We start from the raw sequence: 12,534 nt of genomic DNA, 5'->3' as shown, positions 1-12,534 counted from the left end.
TTTATTTTATAGATTTATGAAGATATTTATGTTTGATTTTTTCTCTCTGGGCCTGGTGCTTTGTATTTTATCTTTTTATGATATCCGTTAATTCTTTTATTGTGAATGGTATGCCATTTGAAGTAATAGGAGACCTTGTATCATTCCTCAATAATTGTTGGTCTTGATTATCTTGTGATGGTTCAACAGCAAGATCGCAAAATATTTAAAAACAGTTTATTAAGTAAAGTTGAAAGATACGTATCGTACATTTTTCCGAATGGCAAGAGTATCGCACGCCAGTGCCTCCCAACTCAATGAATCTCAATGACAATCATATCATGCCATAAAAAGCTCTTATGAAAGAACGAATATCTATCACTTTACATTTATTTGATGACAAACATGAGTAAAACAAACATGCAGCATTAAAAAATGAAACATTCTTAAAGTCATTATAATGTAATAAGATACTGATTCGATAACATCATTTGTTCATTCTTCCACATCAGTACTAAGTTTGTCATTCTTAGCTTTTAAATATTTATATTAAAACCGTTTTACTATTGGTGCCTCTTTCGCGAGATCACACAAAAATTAACTTGATTTAGCAAATTTCGAAAAATGACTTTATGGTACTGTAATGTAACTATATTATTAGATATGTCAACCTATATCTAATTGTTTATTATATAACTTTGAATTTGTTTAAAATAAATTCACCTATACAATAAATTAAGAATTATTTAATGAATTTATAATTTTTCTTATTCGTTTCTTTTAAATTATTATTTCTTACCTTACAGTAATTATTCAGCAGTATATTGGCAATACATGTAGCAGAGCTTCAAATCATGCAATAACAATTAATTTTACAAACAAAGTAATTAATTTCATCATCCCAATCAATGTTTTCAACAAATAATTTTAATGTGCAGTCAATGTGGTAGTCTTACTGAGAAGAACAACTTGAATTTCACTGTTTCCCAATTTGCGACACGCAGTTTTTAGTTGTGAAAGCCACTCCATGATGTAAGCCAGGACCCAAAGTTTTATCTTCCGGTGTCTTTATGGATTGCCCAGTTATGTCTCGGAACTATAAAACATTTCAGAATATTCACTGTTTTTCATCAAAATTATTTCAATAAAATATTATTTAGTGCCTAAGACTAACTTACCATCATTATACCAAATCATACCAACTACTAAAAATGGAACAATTCTCTTTATGTCATTCTGATAACAACTAACTGCCAACCGAAACTCATCACTCTTCATTCTTTACCTATATAACTTCGGAGTGACTACAATTTACACCCAATTAGAGATCCATTTCTGAAACAAAGCTAGGTAGAATCTAGATATTCTTACTGCTTAGTTGAATTATCATCTCGACTTTTTTAATTCATTGAAAATTAAGCAACACTTAGCGCTAATTTTGAACTTATTTGCACTATCGTACTTTCTTAAAACACTTCGACTACATTCTCATTTCTTGATCATATTTTAGCAGCATTTGACACAAAATAAATTTTCAGGCTTCGTAAAGCTTTAGGTTTTCATCCAACTTTGACAGTGAGGGCATTTGAACTTCTGCCAGATTTTTTTCTAAGTGGTTAGTTTTCCCGCAAAAAAAAAACAAAAAAAAAAAAAAAAAAACCCACTGTGAAGTAGGTTAGCTCCCTCTCTACAATAACGCCGAGCTCAGTTAAATAACATTTTTGTTCACCTTTAGTTATTGTTTAGTACCTTTCAATTATGATGTATTTCGGAAACAAAGCTAGGTAGAATCCAGCTATTCTTACGAAATCACCCTATATGCGGTCAGGTCGTAAATTTACCATTTTTCTAATGAATGCAATTTTGTACAGTGAAAATTTATTATTGAACGATAAACTGTAAGGCAAATAACTTTTTTTTTTAAAGCCATAGGAGTAGAAAGACAGATATTTGTTACATGAATGAATTTGTAGTAAGTATTGAGTTTTTCATTTCGAATGCTATGTTACATGTATGCGAAGTATCTAAAAAAATAGTCTTAATTCAAATGGCCTTCAACCTTTTCACGTCTAAGGACTGTTTTTCAAGTACATTGTGGTCGCTGCTTTTTGGTTAATTTTCTAATGACATATAAACAATATTTTTTTTTTATTTGAGACTTATGAATAAAATAACGCAAACTACACTGCAAAAAATTCTTCAGAATGAAGTTAAATAATACCTAAAAATACATAATTGGTGCAATTTTGGGTTTTATATGTAGTAGTTAATATGGAATCCTTAAATTATATATGGTATATATAAACGGAACAAAATATAGAACAAGGTATAAAATATCAAAGAAAAATATCTTTATTATACAATGTTCATTACCATACGTATGTTTACGTAATATCAATATAAATGGTTAGGTTTCGTAAATATATAATTTATTTTTATATTTTGTACTTTTGGTATTATACATATCTGAAGTTTAATTTTACTTGTTCTCCTTTTGGGTTACGACTTTAAGTGAGAAAGAATTGTTAGGGCCTTTATAGGAATTACATTATGTACAATCAGTTAAGATCCGACTTTTCCTTTCTTTTAATCATTATATATATTTAAATACTGCTTTATGGGTATACATAAAATATAGCAGTTTTTTAAGCTACTTATTTGTGTATCTATTGTTTGGTCTGGTTTGTTTGATTATAGCAAAGCATTCAACGGCTATTTGCGTAAGGGTAAGGGTGCCTCGCAGAAAACGTTCTAAGCAAAACTGACTCTTACGCACGTTACACGTAGGGAAAACCACCAAAACGCCAATACGCCATCCCGTTCACCAGGATTCGAACCCCGGATCGACCTGCCAGAGTTCAACGACTTTGTCGCTCAGCCGCTAGTAAGCCACACGCACACATCCACACATATACATTAAATTATATTTACATGTCGTTTATAAAGTATAATTGAGTGCAATTCAATCATAAAGAGAATCTCAATGCTAGTTCCATTTCCAAGCCGTTTATGTACCTTATTTTTTATGCTTTGAATTATATTGAGAATTATTTCACCTGGTTATAGCTGAAAATGCAGTTTTTTTTTATTGAAGACTTTAAGGGTAAGAAGAGAATTATGTCCTTTTCTAATTATTATTGAAGCATTTAAATTTTTAAAAAAACGGGGGCACATTAATACGGATCCCTGAACTAAGGTGCTCGATACAGGACAGATTCATCAGCTACTAAATTTTGATTTTCATTGAGTAAAAATGAATTCATCTGCATTCTATAAAAAAGCGAATATTCAAAAATTGTTTTTTCTATTCTCGCAGTCATAATATTTTTCTTAAATATTCAGCTAATTCATATTCAAATATTCCAATCCATTGCAATTAGTAATACATCGATACAGTAAATAAATAATTAAAATCAATTAAATGGAATTTTAATTGATTTTAATTGCCATTTTCCCTCTGATAAACCCTTCTTTAGAGTTCGATAGCAGTCGATCAGCTTTTTTTGGGGTTCATTTTTCTTTATGGTATGCTTACGTTATATATGTATGTATTATGCATTGCTCATACTCGTCAATTGCAACTTTTAATATCCCTTGGAAAAAAAATCAGTATAGGAATCCAGAAAATGATTCTTAGTGACGCTAAAACTATTATTACTAGGCATTGTCATGCCACAGTGTTTTTAAAAAAAATCCCATTGTTTAAAGGTAGATTCTATGCTCATATCCTAGTCTAAACTTAAAAGCTGCGAGTCAAAATTAAGGGAGTTGCTCTTAGGAAGCTTTAATTAGAAGTAGTTATAGGAAATGTTAATCAATATTTATTATCTTATGGATTAAACACTTACTCCCTATTTGATCACGTGTATGGAAAACAGATATTCGTCATTCATAAAGAAAAGAAAGGTGAATGAAAATGAGTTATATTCTTGTTTTTCCAACTGCAAAACCATCTTAAGATACTATCGAATTTAATCTTTAAATTATTCCAATAATAATCAGAACAATGGGGGCCATTATTCTTATCTATAATTTACTAATGCAAATCCTATTTTGGTTTCAAATGCCTTTCATTAATTACATTAATGATATCGATATTTACTAATCTATTACTAGTACTATAGTTATAATTACTTTATTACTGATATGTTTATGTACTATTTTATTAAAAAGCGTATTTATTAATTTATTATAATTTATTAATAAATTTATTTATTAATATTAATTATTTATTCATTAATAAACCAAAAAAGTGCATATTTATATTATTAAGCTGTTTAATAAAACATAAAAGAGCACTTCAAAACTTTTCGTATACTATGTAATTTGTCTCCATTCTGGTACCATGTGCATCCTTCTACCATGGAGGTAGGAAAGGGAGGAGGGGCCATTCCGCGCTAGAAGTGAAGCACTGCTTTGAAGCTTGGGTCACCAGACGGGGTGTTATTTGTTTACATTCAGAAGCTCGCTTGACAAGATTCTGATAGTATTTCGACACACGACAGTTCCATAGAAATCGAAAAAGGGACACTCTCGCATGAAAGAAACATTCGTTGTGTGATGGATAATAGCAATTTGTATAGTTTAGTGACATTTACGCAAAAATCACATCTTGGTTATTTTTCGATAACTAACAACAGAGATTTAGATTATGAATTTGTTTTATAAAATTCTAAGCTGTTGCACTACAAAAATATAGATTTTAAGAAAATTGCTAAAAGAGATCTGCCAAAATTTATTTTCTAGAAGATTTGAAAAGTTTGAAACTTGATGGCTTGAAATGTAAATATAAAATTATGTTAAAATATTTGTAATTAGGCACATAGGTCAGATTAAGTTTTTATTAAATAGAGTAACGCATGCAAGGGCTATCTGCCTAAAGAGAGAGATGCCATCGTGGAGGAATTTTGAAGAAAAACTGACCTTTGAGTGGGTATTAAAAATAATACTTATAATTTTCATTCAAATTATATTCATATATATTTTTTATGTAAAACTTTCGGGTGTATGCTAAGTTAATGTAAATTACTTTACACGAAAAATATAGTGAATGCACAGAAATTAAAGATTTGCACATGCCGGAAATGATAAATAGGAAATATGTATGGGTATTTATGCATGTGCTTGCAAAAAGCATGTATCTGCCTTTGACAAAATACTTAAATATTCATTAAATTATTTATAAATGTATTTGAAATGAAGAATTTATTCACTTATAAACAACTGTGAAAGTACTGTAAAGAAATCTAACGATTAAATGTATCTAATTTGTAATGATTATAAATGTTATCTAAATATATAATAACCTTAATATTGAATTGTAAACATAAATTGAAATCCTGTTGACAAATACGTTATAAAACTATTTAAGCAAGAATTGTTCGTATTGGAAAGCAATCTGTTAAAAGGTATTGTAAAGCAAATGCTATGAGATGCGCACTTAAGAACGTAATGAAGAGTTTTGGAATATGTATTGTTGAAATGAAGGGTAAAAAAAAATCTGATAAGTATAATTAAAAGAATTATTCCCTTTACATTTTATAATAACTCAGTTACAAGTTTTAAATAATACTTAAAAAAAAAAAAAAAAAAAAAAAAAAAAAAAAAAAAAAAAAAACTTATTTTATTCCCTTTCAGAAATGTTCAGAGAAAGTGAAATACTATTTAATACCTATTTAATTAGTAGGAATTAGCGAAATACTTATTTCAAGTATTTCGCAAATTCCTAATAATTCTCTAATTTAAAATGAACCGAATAGAGCATTAATTATAAATTGACTTACATTTTTCGATTTAAAAGAAGCCAAAAAATCATGTCATATTTAAGAAAGTATTTTAGGAAGAAGCTCTATAAATAGAAAAGAAATAATGCATAATTTTAATATTAATAATACAATAAACTTTGATCTTAATTTTTGTACCTTAACCGAATAAAATCATTTTCTTTTCTAATGTAATTAACGAAAACGTGGGAAAATATTTCATTCAAATTAAACCATTCTGAGAAAACTGTCCTGTGAAAAGTATAGCATTTAATTCCGTTCAGAATGAAATGTTTAAAAATATGTTGTTTTCACATACTTAGGACTCTGAAGTGTTGTAGAAAAAGAAAATATATACATTTATATGTATATTTGCGACGTAATTACAAAATATTTACATCCGAACGCGTCAAATCCCATAGAACTCAATGGTAAATGACCCAATGTTTTGGTCACCACGTAGGGATCGCCGGTGCTTCAGAGCAGGGTACGGAGAAACTTGTTTAGGGCGACTCCTTCTTACTTCCTACCTCCATGGTATCTCATACCCGGGGGGCATATTCTTTGTCCCTTATCTCGAAACCCCTTTCCTGGAAATGGACGAAACCTTTTGTAGCTAATTCAAGGTCACATTAATAAAGCTAGGAAATCCGAGGAGTGATTCTTCGAATACTTTTCAAGGAATTGTACCGTTTAGGTATGTGACACCCGCGCGCCTTCTCGCGTCTCTCAGATTTTTCACCCTCACTTTCTTAGTCAGCACGGCGCGGCATCTAAGTTATGATAAAGAAATGGAAAAGGTTATGAAATATGCTAAAAACCACTTCAACAGATGATGAAACATTTAGAGAAGAGGAGGAAGAATTAATAGATGAAGAACACAACAGCAATGATAATTCATGAATAGACAGTGATACAGACACTGAATTAGAAAATCAATGAAGTGATTAAAATTATGTTGGTAAAAATGGCTTGGTATGGAAGAAAAATTTCGAACGAATGTTAGGACTAATTCTAAAAGCATTATCTTTAAAATTCTAGGAAATACTGGTTATTCGAAAGTAGAAGATTACTCAAATCAACGGCGGCAGCAACTCATAATGCTCCCTTTGAAACTAAAAGAAAATATAATTTCAGGAGATTGCAACATGGAACCACAATCCAAAAAGACGAAAAACGTTTACAGAAGATGTGCTGAGTGCTTTAAAAACAAGAACAGAAAGACACGGTTTCTATGCGAGAAATGTAATATCAGTATTTGTATAGAGCATATGTGTTCAGTCTGCCAGAGAAGTGCAAAATAATTGTATGTTAAGTACTTCATTTATTATATTCTTTAAAATATTCTAAAGTTCATTGTTTTTTATGTTAATCCACATTTATACTCATATTTATATTATTAATGTAATATAAAACGTGTTAATTGCTTTCGGGTATGACATATCCAGCGCGCCTTCTCATGTTCGTAATTTTGGAGCGCGTGCTCGCGGGTTAATGATATATTTTAAAAGCAAATATTACCTAAGTAAAAAATAGAACAAGATACAAAATTTGCATATAAAATCTTATTGGTTAGTTGCACACTGTATCTCGAAGTCGAACGCTTCAAGCATACCGCTTAGGTAACTTATTTAAGCAGTTGGCTTAGATGCTTTAGTGTTTTTTTTTTTTTTTTTTTTTACATTGGCTTTAATTTTTATTTAGTTGAGGTGGTTGAAATGGCAAGTTCTGGTACCAAAGAGGCCGTATCTGAAGCGGAGGTCGAATGTCTCTTCCGGATCGCTGCAAACCAACGTTATAACCCACGTGTTCCTAATGAGGTAGTTAATAATTTTAATATAAATAAGTTATAAATTTAATAAGTTAAATTTTAATAAGTTATAAAATTTCTGTATTTAAGCTATGTGAAGGTTGCTTAAATTATCCCAACACAAATGCAGTTCAAAATTTTTTTATATTATCAGTAGTATTTAAATGTATATGGAATTAGCATAATATAGAATTTAATTTACTTTGAGTTATATATTCCATTAACAAATGTTTTGTAAAAGTTATTTTCTATAACAAAGATTGAATTTCCCGCTTACCAACATTCCGAAATTATCCCTGAAACTCTTGTTACTTTTCTCGTAAACAACATTTACTACTGTCAGAATTGTTGATTCAATGTAATAAGTACGTAATATTAATCATTTCAAAAACTGTAATATATGTAAACGTTGATTGTAACTGTAAATATCTTATCGTGGTTTTATTCTTTAATCATTTCGTGTTAATCTAATTTATTGAATCAATGAAAGGTAATAAACTAAATCTTTTGCAGCGAAATTTCTAAAATTGCTGTTTTCAGAAAAAGTGAAACGTGTGAGAACTGAAATTGAAATCTCGTACTAACAAAAATGTTACAAATGTTTTATTCTTAGCCGCTAGGTTGTTATTGGGTATAAAATATTCTTTATATACTGAAATTAATTTCTTATGTGAAGTTTTAGAAGCATAGATATTTTCGAGATACATTTTAAATCTTCATCTAAACATATTTCAAAATTTTGCTTTGAAATAATTGCGGGAAATGTAATGAAACTAACAAACTAAACTTGGATCTATAAGCTGTAATTTTTATAAATAAGCAGATTACCGAAAATCCCTTATATTTTACATCTTTTTGTCAATTTAAAATATCCAAGTGTTTTTAAAAAATTGGTAAACCTTTTCTATATTCATTAAGTTAGAAAACTGCAAACACTAAATTAGGCTGAGAAAACATACGAAGACCTCTCGTGTGGTTTGGTGGTAGAGGAGAGGGATGGAAGACTTCGCACCCCTCCCCCTCAAAATTGGCGTGGAAGTAGAAATCCAACCTCCTTGTGGCCCTGACAACCATTCTTCCATGAAATACATGGACACGACAGCAACAAAACATCCGAAAATCATAAACTTTCTGAGCATAATTATTCTATACTTAGATTTCGGGGTCCATGCAAAGAAATGAGATCGTTGAATGATGTGTATAAATCTTTGTTTGTGGCACTTTCCTAGAAGCTGTACTACTCTGCGATTTCTTTCCTAGTTTGGCGTGAGCAAATATTCATAACCTGTCGAATCATAAAGTTGACTGTTGTATAGCAGTTATTTAAATAAGGTTTTACTAGCTATTCAAAAAGCACTTTTGATAAAATCTCATCCTAGAACGGATTTGCTGTTTTTATTTACTAGAGATAGCCTGTGGCCTTTGTTAAAACACTGGTTATCATAAATTAAGGAAAAAACACAAAAATAGCGATAACTTCCTCAAAAATAAGCCAAGCCGTGTAAAATTTGAATATGTTGCCAAGTGTAGCTGAGTAAAACTGCGATATGCAAATTAGTGGCGCTGCTTTCGGAATACGTCATCTGCGAGGAGCATAAAAGTCCATGTTTGAGAGCAAGCCTACATATTTCACTGTGACAGTGACATCAGAAATCTGAGATAGCCAATTCGTAACTATGACCTCCAGGCATCATTTGCCTTCAGAACTGCTATGGAGAGCCATTGGGAGACTAGAGGCAGGACAAAGTCAAACAGAATTGGCCAGATGGCTAAATGTGAGTCCTTCTGTGGTTCATAGACTTTGGAGGCAATTTCAAACCACAGATTCGACATCTAGGAGGTTCAGCCAAGGACGGCCAACTGCTACGACGAGCGCCAATGACCGATATTTGACATTATGTGCACGCAGGAATAGAACCGCTACCCCGACTCTTCTTAGATCCTCCCTTGCTGCAGCCACCGGAAGGTTTGTGTCAACGTCAACTGTGCGTAGATGGCTTCACGAAGGTGGTCTGTATGCGAGGCGACCAGCCATTTGTGTGCCTCTCACGTCACGCCATAGGAGGGACCGTTTCCAGTGGGCACGACAACATGTCCACTGGACGCCTGATCAATGGAGGGCGGGTTCCTTTACGGATGAGTCCAGGTTTAGTCTAGAAAGCGATAGTATTATTTGATGTGGAGAGAACCTAAAACCCGTTATCATACTATCATACGTCAAACATCCGTGAAAGAGATGCATACGAAAGGGGCAGTGTCTGTGTTTGGGACGGCATCTTTTTGGGTGAACGCACAGACATCCATGTCTTTCCAAGGAGAACCGTGAATTCTCAGATTTATAGAGATGACATTCTTGATGTTTATGTGCGCCCATATGGCGAGGCAATAGGTGATGCTTTCCTGCTACAGGACGACAAAGCAACGCCACACAGGGCTCGCATCGTAGATGATTATCTTCAACAGGAAACAATTATGCGCATGGAGTGGCCAGCTCGATCCCCGGACTTGAAGCCTATCAAGTACGTTTGGGATGCTTTAGGGAGACGTCTAGCTGCTCTCAATACGCCCCCTCATACCCTTGTCGCGCTTGCAACTGCTTTGCAAGAGCAATGGCTCTCGCTTCCTCTGGAACTGATAGACCGAATAATTGAGAGCATCACACATCGCTGTATGTGCTGTATTGCTTCTAGAGGCGATCATATTCCATATTGAAGGTACTTTTCCTATAGCAAACTGACACATTCGATTTGTTCATTTTATACATGTGCTAATTTCTATACTACCATATTTGTCTGTTAATTTCTTTTTATGTTATTTCATACCTTACTATGTGCTGTATATTGCGGGTAAGTTTCATTAAATTCTACATGTAACTTTTTCAGTAATCGTGATTTTTCCTTAATTTATGATAACCAGTGTGTTTCATGTACTAGATTTTGTAAAATGCAGCCTTTGTCTGGTTTTTTCGATAAGTGAATTAACTCGTAATGCGAAATTTTCGTCATTGGCATATGCTTTCGATGACGCTAGAATAAATTATCACAGCTCTTTAAGCTATTGCCTAAACTTGCGTGTAACATGATTGAGAGTAAGAAACCAAAGGTATTTTGGCTTCTGTGAAAGAGAAATCCACGTCGTTACTCTTTTAGACGTTAAAATGGTGAATTATGTGCATTCAGATAGTGAATATGTATTTAAGTCGAACATTAGGATAAGAAACTGGAAGCTATTAGAACTCGGGTCACGTTTATTGCAGTTTTCCATCAGTGTATATAGCGGTAAAATTCAAAAACTTTATTCTGTACTAAAAAATTAAGATTTAAGATGAGACATGTTAATTCTTCCCAAATGTTTTCCTTTTTGTAGAATGATAAGCGAATAATGGACTACTGTCAGATACTTTTCTTTAAAGATTATGACTGTAAGGTGAGTTGGTTTTCATGCATCATTCTAGAATTTTATTCAATTCCCTATTCTTCATTTTAGTCAAAATTTAATCGTTTAAGTTTGATAACTTTCTTCTTTGTTAAAGTAATACTGTACATAACAAACGCAAGAAATAATTACATCTGAAATCTTAATGACAGGTGATGAGAAATTTGCCACATCTGAGTGCCCATTATCCAAGGAAAATCATTGTTCCCATAGCGAAGAACAGAATTGCTTATGAAAAACAAGTTCTCGACGAAGGGTAATGCTCTCGTATTAGTTTTATGAACTTCCTAAAATTCATTGTTAAATTTTAATAATACAATTGATGTTTTTTAGTTTTCATAAATGCAACCGAAATATGTTTTTCAAAATTAAGAAGGTCCGATCTGAGGTTTTATTAATCATTGTGCATAATTCATAAAACTGGCTTTAAACGTCTTTAGAAAACTAATTTAAACTTGTTTGCTACGTATCAGTCATATCCGATCAACTCTAAACTTTATATTGTAACATATCAATAAGCCCCGTTTGCCTTGTAGACTTTTGTTCAAGATATGAAACCTGCAATTGAGCTTTATTACACATCCATTTTTAACAGTGCTTATCTTGAATTTCATCAGCTTTGCAATTATTTCATATCAGATTTATTGTTCTCTCCATATGTAGCTTACTAAACCCGTCCACGCCCTATTAATAAGTTTGAGATTACTTAATTTTACAGTTTATGGAGAGATCTCTGAATAGCACTCATATACTGTAAAACTGCTCAGTTAATAGATGGAAATATTTTAAATTTAGCGAAGTAATAATATTGGGATCTTTTCCACCACAGGACAAAATTTTCATGAAAACGTTGCGTGCGCCAAGTATTTTTAGCATCTAATACTTCTGTCAACTCTTTTCTTTTATGAAAAATTCTTCTGAAAATAAGCAATGTCAAGTAAGTTCAATAACTGAAAACGAAGCGATATAACGCTTAAAAACATTTTGCGCATAACATTTACTTTGGAAACTAGAACATTGCTACAAGAAATGACAGCACATTTAAACAATTATCAGGAAGCAACCCTGGCTCATGTTAGGCGCTTATTGTCTTGCAGTGGAAGAGATTCTATTATTGTGCTTTCAAATATTCCAGTTTATTAACCACAAGCTGCTACTTCGCTAAATTACTTTAAATTGCAATTAAAATGAACACATTATCGCATTGATATGAGAGATCACATAACTTCGCATACCTATAGTACAAAATTTTGTGTAGCGCTGGTAACTCAATTCTCCAGATAATTATGTTAATATATATTAAAAATGGGGTCTGTGACACTTAGCCGACAACCACTTATCTGACAGGACACTTAACCGACACCACTTAGTCGACAGAACATTTAGCCGATAGGACATTTAGTCGACACGGACACTTAGCCGACACGGACAGTTAGCCGACAGGACATTTAGCCAGCAAGGACACTTAGCCGACAGGACATTCAGCAGACACGGACAGTTAGCCGACAGGATAGTTAGCCGACAGGATATTTAGCCGACAGGACATTT

At 32.2% G+C, this 12,534-nt stretch overlaps 1 protein-coding gene and 1 long non-coding RNA gene across 2 annotated transcripts in view; one reads left to right on the top strand and one right to left on the bottom strand.

The window, feature by feature from the left end:
• The window catches only part of LOC146993560 (uncharacterized), an 88,618-nt gene that overhangs the window by 24,962 nt on the left and 51,122 nt on the right, over positions 1–12,534 (bottom strand). The window contains exon 2 of the long non-coding RNA XR_015044424.1: positions 936–1,075. This is a non-coding gene — a long non-coding RNA (uncharacterized LOC146993560). The remainder of the gene's footprint in view (positions 1–935; positions 1,076–12,534) is intronic.
• LOC146993561 (phosphatidylinositol-3,5-bisphosphate 3-phosphatase MTMR14-like) overlaps positions 1–12,534 on the top strand; it is a 59,874-nt gene that overhangs the window by 12,914 nt on the left and 34,426 nt on the right. Inside the window, exons 2-4 of the mRNA XM_085827705.1 lie at positions 7,446–7,561; positions 10,918–10,977; positions 11,139–11,242. Of these exons, the coding sequence (XP_085683831.1) occupies positions 7,460–7,561; positions 10,918–10,977; positions 11,139–11,242 (266 nt within the window). The 5' untranslated portion in view covers positions 7,446–7,459. The remainder of the gene's footprint in view (positions 1–7,445; positions 7,562–10,917; positions 10,978–11,138; positions 11,243–12,534) is intronic.

Source organism: Stegodyphus dumicola, chromosome 12 (genome assembly GCF_044657685.1).
Source record: "Stegodyphus dumicola isolate Sdum_Otavi_A_Nest chromosome 12, ASM4465768v1".
NCBI classification, from domain to species: Eukaryota; Metazoa; Arthropoda; class Arachnida; order Araneae; family Eresidae; genus Stegodyphus; species Stegodyphus dumicola.
Note: the sequence above shows the minus strand (reverse complement) of the source record. Positions and strands in the feature narration are given on the sequence as shown.